At 43.3% G+C, this 16,552-nt stretch overlaps 1 protein-coding gene across 6 annotated transcripts in view; it reads right to left on the bottom strand.

The window, feature by feature from the left end:
• Window positions 1–16,552, bottom strand: part of LOC121168097 (trafficking kinesin-binding protein 2) — a 64,670-nt gene that overhangs the window by 4,871 nt on the left and 43,247 nt on the right. For 3 of the 6 annotated variants that reach the window (XM_040997869.1, XM_040997867.1, XM_040997870.1), the window contains 7 exons: window positions 14,974–15,111; window positions 13,823–13,902; window positions 13,336–13,539; window positions 8,807–9,105; window positions 7,528–7,794; window positions 5,599–5,704; window positions 1,421–5,242 (listed from right to left, as the gene is read on the bottom strand). In XM_040997869.1, the coding sequence (XP_040853803.1) occupies window positions 4,564–5,242; window positions 5,599–5,704; window positions 7,528–7,794; window positions 8,807–9,105; window positions 13,336–13,539; window positions 13,823–13,902; window positions 14,974–15,111 (1,773 nt within the window). In that variant the 3' untranslated portion in view covers window positions 1,421–4,563. Of the gene's footprint in view, window positions 1–1,327; window positions 1,393–1,420; window positions 5,243–5,598; window positions 5,705–7,527; window positions 7,795–8,806; window positions 9,106–13,335; window positions 13,540–13,822; window positions 13,903–14,973; window positions 15,112–16,552 lie in introns of those variants that run through there. The other 3 variants (XM_040997871.1, XM_040997872.1, XM_040997873.1) reach the window with 2 other exon arrangements.

Raw genomic sequence — 16,552 nt, 5'->3', positions numbered from 1 at the left:
AGCAATGTCCCTGAAAAAAGGTTTTTTCCATGTGCTATACCAGCCTCAGGGGGCAGTCTGAGGGAAGCCTCATGGCTGCATAATGGCTGCTACAACCCCAACCACTATGATGGAGACAGATTTTCTGAGCTTAAAGCAAGATATTACCAAGAGAATAAGCAATGGAATTGACTAAAAGTCCATTTCCAACAGGAGATATTTGAGTTTGTTTACCAAGTAAAATTTTATATTCACATATCATTTACTTAAAAAAAAATTGAGAGGCAGCGAGTAACAGAGATCTCCTATCTACTAGTTCACTCCCCAGAAGCTGAGGAACCAGGAATCCAGCCCAGTGTTCCCACGTTGGTGGCCGTTTCCCAGTTACTCATCACCTGCTGCCTGTGAGCTGGCGTTCCTTAACAAGAAGCTGAAATTAGGAGCAGGGCCAAGACTCTTATTCCAAGGGAGCAGCCAGTAAGCACAGTGGATAAGACACTGACTCCAGCCTGCTGCTAATGCACACATCATGGCTCAAGTCCTTGGTTCCCTACCATCCATGTGGACAGTTGTGGATGAAATCCCAGATTCCTGGCTTTGCTCTGGGCCAGTTTCAGTTGTTGGAGGTATTTGCAGAGAGACTCCATAGATGGAAGATCTCTCCAATTTTCAGATAAAAATAATACAGAATGATAATAATCAAGAAGCAGAATCTGATCCTCCAAATGAGGAGTGGCTAGAAGCCAAATACAAGCTGTGGCACAGCCACCACCTGCAAAGCCAGTGTCCCATTTGGGTGTCGGTCTATGTTCCACATGTTCCAGTTCCCATTCAGCCCCAACAGTGACCTGGGAAAAGCAGCAGAAGATGGCCTAGGTTATTGACCCTCTGCCACCTATGTGGATCAGGATGAAGCTTCTGGCTTTGGCCTGCCTCAATCTAGGTCACGGCCATTACTTGGGGAGTGAAACCAGTGGATGGAAGATCACCCTGTCTTTGTAACTCTTTCAAGTAAGTATTTAAAAAAAAAATGCATCTGTAGTGACCATGCACAGGCTTTTCTTCTTGTTACTCTTCCCTAAACAATACCATATCACAACTCTCTATACAGCAATTACACTGAATTAGATATTATAAATTATGCAGAATGATTTAAAGTATATAAGAGGATGTGTGTATACCATGACATTTTATATAGATTTGGGTATCTGCAATTTTTTTTTTTACCCATGTGTGGGGAGGTGTTCTTATACCAATTCTGCACAAATGTGAAGGGGTGATTGCCAAAAATAATATATACTTACTTATTACAACTATTAAGTGGTTTGTATGTGCTGACTGACAGAGGTTTTTCTAAGCAAAACCAACGTGAGGGTAAAGAAAGGCTTAGTGCTGGATTATCAGTGCAAAGGGCTGGGAAGAAAACACAGGGAGACAAATGACAAGTTAAGAAGCTACTCAGGTTTATTATCTGATTTACATTTAACAAAGCAAGGGGAGGTGTTGCTTGACAAGGTCAAGTACCAATTAGCAAATGCCAGTGCTTCCCTGGCTGGCCTGGGTAGAGGGCCCTTGTGCCTACTCCTGGAGGCTGTGCCCACTCAGTGCCACACAGCACAGCTACTGTGCTGCATGAGGTGCACAGACCCACCGCATAGGCATCAGAGAGCGAGTGGGACAACGGCACCAAGAGCCCTCGTCCTGGGCGTCAGATTCCATGTCAGTCCCATCACAAAGTACTAAGTACACAGGTGAATGGTCTATGAGGCTGGGTAAACTACATCTTTCACAGAGAATAGCTCTTGCAAGCTCTCACGGGCTTGTTTCTTCCACTGCCAAAGGCTGCTCACTGCTGCCCAAATCAAGGACATCAGCATAACACACAAAAATGACGTTAACAGTGGTGATGGACTTCATTCTTTTATGATAAATCAAAGATATACAGCACAAAACTTTTTAAAAAATGACAAATAATGGTGATGAACTTCTCTGTAAAGACCCACACTTCAGGCTATTTACATAAAAGGTGGCATCTTCGTGATTGTGAACATTTAATTATGAGCTCACAAAGACAATGCCTCCTATAAGAAAATAGGCTGCTCAGAAATACCTGAGGTACAATCATGGAAAACCTTCATGAGGAACATATACAGTGGTTACTGCAGGTCGCACTGCAAAGTGCACCAAAGTGTAACAGACATACTGAGGATGAAGTGGCTGCGTGGCTTCAGTCCTTCTCATACTTCACGGCAGTTGTGTTACAAGATTCTCAGGTTGTACCAACAATGACTTTGGGTGAAAACCTCGGAGACAGCAAAACCCAATCTGAAGGCAGCATTCGGCTCTAGAGATGAGCATGTACCAGTATCCAATTCATTGCGCTTTTGATGGAACATCATTTTCAAAAACCTGTTTATTATTCAGATGTGCTTATTTCTCTGCTGTTTCTCCCACTCCGCCTCCAGAGTGATAGGTCTTGATCACAGAATTTGATCATAGAAAAGTATACAAACTCTACTCAATACAGAACCCTACAAAATCTAGCTTAATTTAGAACTATTTATAAAAATATATAAATCTGATCATTTAACACTTCATACTACTCTCTGGTCTTATATTTTCCAACTTCCTGATTTTTTTCTTCTGAAACTGTGCGTGTCAACAGGAAGATGACTTCATCAGGGAACAAACAAAAAGCTTTATAAGTGAACTGGAGTAAGCACCCAGAGTTCATGTACAAATTCAAATGCTTTTTTTTTCTCCAAAAGTGGCCTGGAATATTTAGAGAATTCTGCTTAATATCTGCTCCCTTCATGGACATTTCTGTTTCTCTAGACACCTGCTGAGATCCTCTGGGAGTGTGAGTGTGTGTGTGAGAGACTTTTCTGATCTCAGCATGGCCGAGGAAGAGGAGAGAAAGGGTAGTGATACTTTTACCCTTGCTTTGGAGTTCTTCATTGAGGAGACGTTTATTATTAAAAGATTCTAAAAAGTGGACAACTCACACATTCTTACCACTGCCTGTGCACAGGTTTTTCTTCAGGCAGGGACAGTACCTTGAGAGGCAAGAGGAAGGCCTCCCCACCCCGGCCTGGGAACAGAGGTATGGATGGGAACCACAGGAGTCAGAGCCCAGAATCCTTCAGCAGGCTGTCTTTCAGTTAAGTCAGGACAAAGGAGCAAAGAATTCATGAACAAAGCACTGAAAAGATTAAGTAACATGCCTTCCATTTTCATAAGCAAAGGATGTGGCCCCTTTCATCTTGTGCCTGTCATGGATGTTCTATAAGGGCATTTCTTGCAGAACTGTCCTTGCTGCATGACACCATGCTGTCTGATGAGGAGCAGACCCTGGTAACTGATCGATCCATTCCTGCCTAATCCATCACCTTGCATCACACCACCGACTCCTAACTCCAGAATCTTACCTGGCCACCCCAGACTGCTGGGCAGGGAGTGGGGAAGCAGAAAGAAGTTCGACTTGTCCACTACAATGTCCATTCACTAATTCTACAGATATTAAGAACAAGGCAGATTATAATAATATTAGAAAAAAAGCAAGCACCTGGGTTTTACTTCACTTTATAATAATTTAATGTGCCTGAGAATTTTGTGCAAATACACATCATCTTTAATTTAAAATCTGCAAGGTGCACTTTGGAAAAAAAATTAGTTGTGACCAACTTTCTTTACAAAAAAAATTACATACATAAATATACGTAACTCCCTAACTTGTATTGATTGCACTTCTGATTTAACCCCTTCTAGCCTCCAAGGAAACTTAACAGATATGCCATTAGTTTTGTATTCCTTGGTTACTGCGTTTATGCACAACAGTCTAAAAACACATTTCCTTGGTACCAACCTACCCCTATTTTCCTTCTTAAAATAAGTCAGGGCCACATTTTTTTTTATTGTATAAAAATACAAATTTTAAAAATGAAATTTTATTCATCCTAAATTAAAAAGGATTTGAGTGGTGTTTTGGTTCCCAATGGCCCAGTAGCCTGAAAACAAAAAACAAAGAGATTCTCCACTTCTGCTGTAAGGGAAAGACATCATTCTTGGTTCTGCTATCACTGTGAGCACCCCAGTCTGGATGCATCAGCAGGGAACCCTTACGAAGCTGTCTCGTCTCTGTCTCAGTGACACACTGAGTCGACCTGCCAAACCTTTAGAACAGCTTTCCAGGAAGCACAATCCAAGCTGTGGCTTTTCTCTTCCCATCTTTCTAAGCTGGGTTCTCCCTGCTGCTTACTGGCAGTAAACACGACAGCAAGTTCAGGATTTCTGGTATACTTGACTTATTGAACTTTGAGTTTCAAAGACATGAAAACTCAGCTTCAGGAGTGTATAATCTGTCTTGCCTCCACTCGCTGCCCAGACATTTACACTCTCAGTTTGCCAGACTTTATCCCTTAGACTTCAGCTCAATTTGGTTTCCACCCCTCCGCTGCACCCTCTCCACATCCACGACCCTTCTTCAACATTCTTCTTCTCTCAAGTTCAACCAGACCGCGTGTATCAGTGCATTCACATCCTTCATGTGCTAGCTTACAGAAGAGGTCAGTTAACTGCACAGCCTCAGTTCTCCTTCAGGACTCCCATTTTTGGAGAGGATGTGCAAACCGGGGTGCCGAAGCTCCCCATCATGACAGGAAGACTCTGATTCCTCCTCAGTCCACCCAGAAGATTGCTGCCTGAATTGAAATACACAGCCGAGTCTACTTTCCGAAGACCCATTTCTGCCTCTTGGTTTTTCCTGCTCTCCTGGGTGTCGGGGGCCTTGACTGCCCTGGCGATCCCCAGTCTTTTCAGCCTGTCCACTAAGTTCATCTTGAGCTGGCCCACGTCCGGAGGGTTTCGGGCAGGCCTCAAGCCGTACAACTCCTGCAGGAATGTTTCAGCTGGTCGAGAGGCCAAAAAGTTCTCAGCGAGATGTGCACGGGGTTCAAAGGGCAGTGGGGAGGAACGAGGTGAGTGAGAGGGTGAGTTGGGGGGCGTGGAGGGGACAGCCAGGGCTTTAGGGAGAGGCTGGAGGAGGGTGTTCTCGGCCAGTGGGCTGCGGTATACTTTGGCAGAGATGCCTCGCTCCTGCAAGAGCTTGGCCAGGCTCACCGTGCTGCTGAGGGTGATGGTGGAATCCCGCCGGCTGCTGATGGACTCGCCGGTGCTCAGTCTGTAGGACATGGTGGGAGAACTCCTAGCTGTGCTAGATGCACCGGCACTGCTGCTTCCGCACGACAATGCTGGGAACCCGGCACTTGCAAAGAAAGATAGTGGGATAGAGCATTAGGGATAAAAAGCTAGTATTTGCTGCTGGCAGTTAACCTGAGGATGTAGAGGGGGACTGGCAACATATCTGTCATTGCACCCCGTGGGGCAGATCTGAAAGATGAAAACACTGATTGGTTAATTTATAACTAAGTCATTAATTATTGAAATATGTTTCTTTTCCATAGGTTATGATAAAGGTTACCATGGTTTTGTTAACTGTTACATTTTAACTCTAAAACAGGTCTGTAGAAATGCAGCTAAGTTTTACGACAGAAATCAAAGTAACCCGTGAAGATGTAATGGAGAAAAAAAGTGAGGTCCTGATGTCCTGGACGACCCTACCTGGGGGTGACCTGAGTGATGTCCGAGGGATGTAATATCCTGCAAGTGGTGAAGGTGAAGGTTGAGTTTGTGCTGGACAGACACTTTCCTGGGTTTGAGGTTGCAACTGGAAGGGCAGGTTTCAGGGAATCAAACACAAAATTAAAAGACTAGATTAATAATGTAAGAAGTTCACTGCTACGAATCACTATTAATGATTCAGCATTAATCATGCCTTCTGTACTAAAAATCCTCAAATGAAAACATAAATATGGTATGATATTAACTGGTTAATAGAAGTGAATCCTTTAATACTTTAAAACTATAAACCAGAATGTATTAAAATAGCTCAGAAATTAAAGAAAGGTATCTTTTGAGGAAAAAAAAATTTAAAACTCAGTATCTAGCCATTCAACGTATCTAGCCAAACTACGTACTCCAGTGGTTCTTTCTCTCTCTTTAAAAAAGATTTATTTATTTTCATTGTAAAGGCAGATTTACTGAGAGAAGGAGAAACAGAGGGAAAGATCTTCCATCTGCTGGTTCACTCCCTAAATGGCCACAACAACCAGAGTTGAGCTGATCCAAAACCAGGATCTAGGAGCTTTTCTGGGTCTTCCACACAGGTGCAGGGTTCTAAGGAACTGGGCCAGGCCACAAACAGATAGCTGGATGGGAAATGGAGTAGCCAGGACATAAATTGGCACCCTTATGGGATGCCAGCACTTGGAGGTGGAAGTTGCGCCAGTTGAGTCCCTCCAGTGATTAGAGTTGCTGTTGCCATAACAGTTAGGTCACAAATTAAGATGCCCATGTCCTAGATCAAAGTGCCTGGGTTTTTGCTTTTATTTGAGATTCATTTAAAAAGAAGAATTTCTCTCTTTCTCTCTCTCTCTCACACACACATACACACAGATATAAAAGGAGAGAGAGAGAGAGAGAGAGAGAGAGAGAGAGATGTTTCTAATCAGCTATTTCATTACCCAAATGGCTGCAAAAGCAGGGTCTAGTCCAGGCTGAAGCCAGGAGCCTGGAACTTTAGCAGGGTCTGCAATGTGGGCTTCAGGGTCCCGAAGTATTTAGGGCACCAACTGCTGCCTTCCCAGGTGCATTAGTGGGAAGCTGGATTAGAAGTGAAGCAGCTGAAATTCAAGCTAGAACTTTGCTACATGTCTTGACTCTCCATGTTACACCTGTTTCATAGTGCCTACATTTGTTGTCCTGCTGCTGCTCCCAATTCCAGCTTCCTGCAAACGAACCATGTAGACCTTGGGAAGCAACAGTAATGGCTCTAGTGATAAAGCTTCTGTCATCCACATGAAATACTTGGATTGGGCTCCTGGCTCCCAGGCTGTGCCCCAACCAAGAACCACTGCAGGCAGTGTGGGAGTTAACCAGCAGATTCCGCTTTCTTTCTTGCTCTGAGTTTGCCTCATTCTTTCTGTCTTACAAATTAATTAAACAGATAGACCCTCATTTAATCCTTAAAGAAACAAATACATAAGCAAAAACAAAACAAAACAAAAAACCACAACGAAACAACCACAGTGTGGTTGGTCTGTGCAGAGCCCATAGGCGAAAACTGCTATCACAGTAATGCTAAGATGGAGGAGGCTTTTTGCTTATCACTGGTTTGGCATTTGCAGGAGCTTCATCCGGATCTCTCCCGATACAGGTGGCAGGGGCCCAAACACTTATGCCATTTTCTGGTGTATTAACGGGGAGCTGGGTTGGAAGTGGAGTAGCCAGAATTCAAACTGGTACTTATTTGGAATTAAACTGGCATTTTAGGTGGTAGCTTAACCCATTACACCACAATGCAGGTACTTGTAGATTTTTATTATCTTACATTCATGACTGAGGGCACTTCAGTGAGCTTTGAGAACAGACAGCTAACTGGCTGACCAAACAGTAGGTGAGTACTACTGGATATCAGACTATACTCCTTACCTGCCACTGGTCCACTGGCTGAAGTCACGGGTGGTAGGAAGATCCCTGTTACTGGCTCGGATATCGATGGTTTCTGTTCTTCTTGATGAGGCTGCTGAACCTGAAAAGTGATGCCCTCCTCATCATCCTCTTCTAAATCAGAGATGTGATAGATGGCATCCTTGGGCACCTGGGTAAAGCCTTTAGTGATGACGCCTGGACGTGGATCAAGAATGGTTCCCAGATGTGGCTGAGCAAGCTGCTGCCAATGATGCAGTGTTTGCGATCCTGAGTATGCAAGATAGAGACGAAAAGGAAAAGGCCTGCTTATATTTCCCATAACTACTAGATTTTGAAAAAGCTAAAACTGTACATGTCATAAAAACAGTGCTAGTAACAAAAATAATCATTTGTTCTTAGTATTTTAGCAGAATTTGCAAGTGTATGTTCTCTGCGGAAAAATGACAGTATGTTGAAGCTGTGAATAAAATGTCTTCAAAAGTAACTTCAAAAAGGATGTTCTGAATAAGCAAGAAAACTAATTTATATTAAAAACAAAACAACAACAACAACAAAAAACCTCTCTTGAAAGAAAGAGACAACACAGAGAAAGATCTTCCATTACTGATACAAATGCCCACACCAGCCAGGACTGGCCCAGGCTCGAGCCAGGAGCTTGGAAATCAATCCGAGTCTCTCACATGGGTGGCAGGGATCTAAGCACTTGAGTCACCATCTGCAGCCTCCAAGGGCACACATCAGCAGGAAGCTGGAATCACAATTGGAGCTAAAGGTGCCAATTCTAATAAATACCTGCACAGATTAGCAAGTTACAGTACCACTGAGTTTTAGGGTCCTTGTAACAGGTTATCTACTCAAAATTTTATTTACTGAAGAACTCTTTTATGATAATGACAAAGACTCATTCAAGAACTAGGAATGTTCTGTAAAAAAAAGACACATCTATTTTGAATCCAAGTTCTATCTTAACAAGAGAACAAACAACAAACAAAATGAAACAGAACTTGAGTGGGTGGGGGGAGAAAATTACACACATATATATATATATACCTCTAAGTCAATTATGTCTCTTGGGTAAATAATTCTTTTGGGAAAGGAAGATGGAGATGAAGAATGAGCTCTATACCATTTTCAGCATCACCCCAACTGTGAGAATCAGGGATGGTAAATCTACTTTCTGCCCGTGAGGTTCCTAGGTACAAATCTCAATTCCCAAGAAAGGAAAGTCTCCGAAACACATAGCTGATAATAATTTTTAATAATTTTGTTGATGTATTACCTTCCAGGGGCTTGACAATTTGCAATTTTTCTGGCATGAAACTTCGAAGGCAGCTGGCACTGCTCAGGTCTGTGATCTCCGACTGGTCAGTGCAGAGAGAAGCAACGCTCTCTGTCGGGGTGAGGCACCCACTAAACTCTTCCTTCTGGTCAGCCAGAACCTGGATCTTCCTCTCCCACTCTTCATCAAAGAACTGCTTCTCACTTAAATAGTTCTGCCGACGCAGGCTAAGGCGATGAAGTGCTGTAGCCAGATCGCTGTCTACAGAGGGTCCTGGTTGGGTCCCTGCCTGCGAGTCCCTGGGAGAAAGTCATATCCATGGATTAGCTCATGATCGTCAGGGTCAGGGGACTGGTCTCAAATATCAGCAATACAGAAACAACAACAAACCAGTGGTACCATATTTCACTCTTACAGATAATTTCATAGGATTTCAGACAGGGAAAAATGGGCTTTATTGTTATGTTGACTTAACTTTTCCAGCTTATTTACAAATATAGGAACATCTGTAAATTCATATTACTCACAAAAGTAAATGTCATATTTTGCTGGTATTTATCATTGACTGAAAAAGTACCATTATTCTATTTACTACAAAAAGAAAAAGATGCTACCCACTAAATTCAGAGATGACATTAGCTGCAAAAAAAAGCAATTTAAAATATGAACATTTTTTAAAATGTGAAAAAATTAACTTTGGGCCACAGAATTCCTGAAGGACATTTCCGAATATTTGAAAGAGACTAAGAATTACATTATAGTGTATTTCATATATTTTAAAATTTTTCAACATTTTCAAAATTAGGAGGATCTTATGACTAGTATTAAAAAGATGTACTGGGCCCAGCGGTGTGGCCTAGTGGCTAAAGTCCTCGCCTTGAACGCCCCTGGATCCCATATGGGTGCTGTTTCTAATCCCGGCAGCTCCACTTCCCATCCAGCTCCCTGCTTGTGGCCTGGGAAAGCAGTCGAGGACGGCCCAAAGCCTTGGGACCCTGCACCCATGTGGGAGACCAGGAAGAAGTTCCTGGATCCTGGCTTCAGATCAGCACAGCATCAGCCGTTGCACTCACTTGGGGAGTGAATCATCTTCCTCTCTGTCTCTCCTCCTCTCTGCCTCTCCTCCTCTCTGCATATCTGACTTTCCAATAAATAAATAAATCTTAAAAAAAAAGAAAATAGATGTACTGCCATTGATGCTAAGTAGAGTGTGATTTCAAACAATTATGCTCCAGTTTTCTCCTGAGATAACTGTGCAGCAGTATTAACACATCAAGCTTCTGTGCCTGCACCAGTTGGCCACAGGAGACCAGCTGCTACCACAGAAAACCAGTCTCAGGGATTTATGTGGTGCGCAAGATGTTTTTCAGCTACCATACATTCATTGTGCAAAGGCTTTCTGCTAGCTTTCCAGTAATGCCATTTAAATTCTAATCATGTGTAATTCAGGGAAATGAATTAATAAAAGATGCAAGAATAATAAATCTAAGTTTAAACACAATTGAAATTAAGGAGACCTTTTGTACTGGTGAGCCTGGGCAGGCCACTGCCTTTTGGCTAGCACACCTGGGTGGGCGGGCGGGCTAATTGGGGCCTGGCAATGCAGGTTGGCAGGGGGCTGTGGTTTGGCACCGATGGTGATGTGTGGGGACTTGGGAGCAGCCCAGACCAGGCCAGATTACAGAAACTGCCGGCATATGTATGGGTCAGATCTGGGGACAGACCAGGCTGGGCTAGTTCATAATGCCCACTAGCAGATCACCGAACCAGGACAGAGTGTAAGACAGGCCATGTCAAATCTCAATCCCAGCCAGTTCATGTCAGGGCCAGGACTGGATGCTGGCTGGGCTGGACAAGGCTGTAGCACTCACCAGGATAAGCTGGAACTGGGGGGCAGACCAGGCTGAACCAGGCCACAGCACCCACAGTGCATCCACTGCCTCACCACTGCACCCACCAGCACAAATGAGACCCAGTAGTGGGTGGGGCATTGCAAGCCAAGTACAGGATTACAGGAACTCTCCTGCTGGCTACTGCTCCCACTGGTGAGTGTGAGAACTGGAACTAGGGGCAGACTAGGCTGGTCAGGACTACAACACCTGTTGGCCTACATGTGAACAGGGTTAAGAGGAGAGCCAGGCGGGGGTAACCGACTGCATCCACCTGTGCACACATGAGCCAGTGTTAAGTGCAGGATGGTTGGGCTTTGCTGCAGCCATCAGTTGTCAAGTGCTGGGACTAGGGACAAATACTGTCAAGCCAGACTGTAGAAGCACCTGGAGAGTGCAAGATCTGGAATTGGGAGTAGGCCCAGTGGGGAAACTGAGCACCTCTCTGATGGGGTGCAACTCCCACTGGTGAGTATGAGAACCATTGCTTGGTACAGGCAGGCCTGGCTAGTCAGGTGGTGACACCCACCAGCATGTGTGTGGACTATATAGTAGGATCAGTTAAGTTGAGCTAAGCTTCAACAAACTGATGTGTCTGAGAGCTGATGGGATGTGTGGCAGACTGACCCACACATCTGCGGTTGACACTATCTGCGGTTCCTGGGTCAGTCTGCCACACATATTGGCAAGCACAGGAACCAGGACTAAGGGCAGGCTTGGTGGGAGTTATTGCGGGTCACTCCGACTGGACTATAGTTCCACTGGTATATGTAAGAACCGAATTGTGGTGGGCAGGGTTGGGCTGGGTGGCAACATCCATTGGTTTACATGAAAAACATGGCTGGAGACAGAACTGACCCAGCAATTGCAACTGCCAGTGTATGCATAGGCTGATGTGGGTGACAAACTGAGCTGGGCCTTGTACTGGCAAGTACATACTAGAGTCAGGTCTGGGATCACTTCAGACAAGGCTTCTTCAGACAAGGATCCCCAACAACTAAATCGCTGGACTCCAACCATGGGGAGAATCACAGACTCTGTGGTCTGACTATGGAGTGCATGTGTCAGAACTGGGCTTCCTCAGTGGCTTAGATGGAGCAGTGGACGGCATGCCCAGATACACATGGAGGATATGGCAATCCATTGGGGCCTGCAGAGGACATCTGGTACCATAGCAAAGGAAGGAGGGCAGAACAAATTGGTCAACTACCTCAGCCAAGTGTTGACAGCAAATATCTGGGCAAATGGAGACTCTAAGATGAACTATGTCAGACTCTAAGGTGAATCTTGGAAGGATTTCTTCATCTTTAGGTCAGCAAGATGTATAGCATTTCAGAACTATCAAAACCCTCAAAGCAGAACCCCTAGAGCATGCACATCAGGGATCCTGGGATGACACTGGGTGGCTGTTTCCCATCCCCGGGTACTGAGGCAGTTGGGAGGTTGGGTGCGGCTTCTCCTCTTATCTTTCCCCTTCCCCCAGATACAGGAAGAAGAAAAGGGAAATTTAGAAACAATGGTCTCACCCACTTTCCCCTAATCCTCGACTCTTTGTACCCTAATCAACTATGTAAATAGCATCAAAGATAAAATTTAAAAAGAACAATTTGGTTATTCTCAACAGACACTGAAACTTACTGTTTATCCCCAAAGAACTTAAGCATCTGAGGAAGTACAGCTTATGAGAAAGTTTCCTCTGAACCCTTTTTGGCAATAAGCAAAAACATTTCAATAAATTCAACTCTAAATATGAGGCTTTAGGCTCAAATTTTTTATCACCAGAGAAGAAAATAATAAAGCATTTTTGAGTAAATGCAAACTCCATTTTGAATATACTAATACAGGAATTTTCTCTCCAAAACTAATTTTTTTTATATAAAGAGTTATTTATATATCTAAAAGGTAGGATTACAGAAACAGAAGGAGAGGTCTTCCATCTGCTGGTTCACTCCCCCAGGGCTGCATCAGGCCAAAAGCAGAAGCCTAGAACTCTGTGTCTCCCATGTGGATTGCAGGAGCCAAGCAACTGAGCCAGGTGTTGCTGCTTTCCCAGGTATATTAGCAGGGAGCTGGACTGGAAGTAGACCAGACAGAACTCAAACTAGTAATGAAATGGAATGTTGGAGTCACTCCAAAATTTTTTATGAAAGTTGCATTTCCTAAAAATTTTATTTTTTATTTTCATTTTGCATGCAACACAAAGAAAAAGAGACAGAGCTGGAAAAAAAAAATCTCTCATCATCACTTCCTAAATGACCACAGCTGCCGGGGCTAGGCCAGGTTGAAGTTAGGAACTCAGTCTAGGTCTCCCAAATGAGTGGCAGGGATCTAAGCTCCTGAGCCATCATCTACTGCCTCAGAGGATGCACATTAGCAGGAAGCTGGATCAGAAACAGAGCAGCCTGGACTGGAACCAGGTCCTTTGTTACAACACACAGAACCCCAAGTGGCAATTTAACCCCAAGTGTTTCAATTTTATGACTAATTCTACAAATGATGTTGTAGAACATAAAAAGTAAAACCAGAACATTCCAGAACCTTCTTGATACAGTATGGAGTAATGTTGGCATTTGAGTATATGGTTCTGGTGGAACAGTGCTACAAGAAGCACACAATCACTGCATGATCCGAGATGCTTACCCTGGAATTTCCACCGAGTTGCTTCCCTGGTTCAGGAGTGTTTTACCCTCTGTTGGCTGTAACCCAGATTCAAAAGGTTTGGCTGTCATAATGACACTTGAACGGTTGGAGCCTGGGATGGGCAGCAGAGCTGGGAATGGGACAGCACGGCCTCGGGTGTCATTGGCAACCTTGACAGTATCAAATACCCGCTTCTGTTGGGCTCTGTCGGGTAGAGACGGATTCATTACTATCACCGTGATCCAGCCGAGTGTTGACACTATCTGCGGTTCATTAGAAACAGTCATCCTCAACAGCCCTTAAGGTTCAGAAGGAGTCGGTCCAAGGTAAACATCCAAACAACACAACTCTCACAAGTGAGGACCCTGTGAGGAAAAGCTAACACTACGTGACTCACTGCTCGGTCTCATAATGTTTATTTTGGGTTGAGGTTGCTTTCTGATTTCCATTCCAATAGCTGAATGACAACATTGCGATTTTTACTTACTTTTGTTTAAAGAGAGAGGATTCCTCATCCAAACTCAATTTTTTACGCATCGTCCCTTCGATCTCAGCTGCCAGAGATTCCTAGGAAAAAGAATTTTAGATTCCCAAAGTGATTATTAGCCTTAGAGGAATTAACAGAGTCTCTACAGTCCTGTATGTTCAATGTTATTAAAAAGGAAAAAAAAATACACATAGAAAACACTGTCCTACTTTGAAACAACCCAATTGCACATATCCCTTAAAGGACATTATTGGGATGGTTGGCAACAAGTGAACAGTCCCTGTAGATAATAGTATTACATGAAGCCAACTTCCTAATATGAACAACTGTGCTGTGGCTATGTGTGGGACTGCTCGTATTTAAATACACACTTCAGGACCAAGGAGGAGCAGGGTCTATCTGCAACTTACTCTTAAGCAGCTCAGAAAAAAAGTGAAAGACAATGGAAAATAGAGTCAGATATGAGAACACTGAGGGATCTAGGGGCAAGATATGTGGGAGTTCTTCGTACTACTCCTGGAACTTTATTCTGGAGTTTAAATTATTTCAAAATAAATTTTAAAAACTAAAGTTCTGCCCTGTGCCCTTACCAAAAATCTACTAAAATGCATAATTTTGGTCTTCCAAAAAAAGTTCTTGGGATTGGACATAAAAGTTTAAGACTCAGATTGTTAAAATGACTCTTCGAGCCAACATTACAAAATCTGCCATAAGCTCAGGATTTTTTAATTGACTTTTTTTTTATCAAAAATACTGCTTATTGATAAAATTAAACAAACTTAAATCTGTTCTTATTGATCTTACACACTAACTGGAGATAAACATACTAAGAAACATGAGAGGTTCTAGATGTTTAAATTACTGTTAAAATAAGTGGCAGGTGATGGGCCTCGAGTAGTTGACCCAGCTTTAAATAGTTTCACGGCACATGGGTCTCAGTGTAATTTCTTAGTGTGTATTTCACATTTGATAATACATCTTTAAGGTCATTTGTTAGAATAAAAAAAAAATCACACTAAAGAAGGTATGCATCTACAAGTTAAGGTCTAAACCGCCAGTTTCCTGAGTTGCTTTGTGTCATCATAAAACAGCAGGGCAATCTAATCTCACAAGGTTTCCTTAATTATAAAGCATCTCTCACGACTCCTCACCCCAGTGAAATCTCCATATGCCTGGGAGTAGCAGAGATGAGCGGCAGGACCAGTTCTGCTTCGAAGCTCCTTTATTTCCTCCTGGGATTCGTGTAACATTCCCAGACACTCCATATTTCTGTCTTGTAACTCATGCAGCTGAAAGAAAGGATGGTGATATGCTTTACTATCTTCTGGAAACAACAAATTGGGGAAAAAACCCTTGGGATAAGTATTCATTTCATCCACAGGGCCAATGTATCTATCATTTCCATCGAAATACTCTGAAACAAACTATGCACAGAGTTTAGCACACATATTGATCTCCAACTGCAAGCAATCCGGGATGAATTCATACATAAATGTGACTTTCTAAAAATCTGAAATATCACAGAGACAATCAGAACTGTCAATTCAATACTTCTTGATTCATAGCCCGCCCAAAACATACAGAGAGAGTATAACATTTATGGTCAAGTTACAGTTGGAAAAACATTAAATTTTCCTTTCAAACATCACTTTCAAGTCTATAAGCAAACACAAAACTACCCCAAAAACCAAATAGCCCGGTTTGGCATGGTAGCCTAGCAACTCAAGTCCTTGTCTCGTATGGGCGCTGGTTCTAATCTACGTAGCCCCGTTTCCCATCCAGCTCCTTGCTTGTGGCCTGGGAAAGCAGTCGAGAATGGCCCAAAGCTTTGGGACCCTGTATCGGCTTGGAAGCCCCAGAAGAGGCTCTGGACTCATGGGTTCAGATCAGTGCAGCTTCAGCTGTTGTGGCCACTTGGGGACTGAATCATCGGATGGAAGATCTTCCTCTCTGTCTCTCCTTCTCTTTGTATATCTGATTTTCCAATAAAAATTTAAAACAAACAAACAAACCCAAGAGCCTATATAGTATTATATTTTATGTCAGGGTGTTCAACCCATCTAAAAAAGCAGACTTCCTCTTTTGTTTTAGAATCTTCTATACAGTTCAGATACAGATTTCCTAGGCTATCTTAACTGCAAAAGTCCTTTTAGGTATAGCACGTACATCAACTCATCAGAATCACCAGGGCTGGGATGCTTAATCAAATGCAGATTCTAGGCCCTCGATCCAGTACAACTGAATTAGAAAGCCTTGGAATGGTGTCTGGGAATATCTATTTAAACAGTTCTCCCAGATGATTCTTAGCATGCTAAAGAATCACTAAGTTATGTCTAATATAAGGAATTGTTCCATAAACAGAAGAGATTTCCACTTCTCCTAACATGCTTGGGAAAAATACTCTACACAAGTATTTGATTTCACACCCCACAAAGCTGCCAGGGCTGGCCAAGGTCAAAGCTGGGAGCTAGAAGCTTCATCCAGGTCTGCCACGTGGGTGCAGGGGCCCCAAGCGTGCGGGACATCTCCCACTTCTTTGCTTAGGTACCCTAGCAGAGGTCTGGATTGGAAGTGGAGCACCCAAGAGACACCAACCAGTGTCCATATGGAATGCTGGTGTTGAAGGAAGTGGCTTAACCTGTTATACCAAAGTGCCAGCCCCAGAGACAGGATTGTTGAAAACTGTTTCCTTCTTAGAGCTCATAATTTCTTCCAAATCTTATGTTGCTG

This window comes from Ochotona curzoniae, unplaced genomic scaffold (genome assembly GCF_017591425.1).
Source record: "Ochotona curzoniae isolate NIBS_2020 unplaced genomic scaffold, NIBS_Ocur_1.0 patch58, whole genome shotgun sequence".
NCBI classification, from domain to species: domain Eukaryota; kingdom Metazoa; phylum Chordata; class Mammalia; order Lagomorpha; family Ochotonidae; genus Ochotona; species Ochotona curzoniae.
This window is presented reverse-complemented; position numbering and strand designations above follow the sequence as displayed.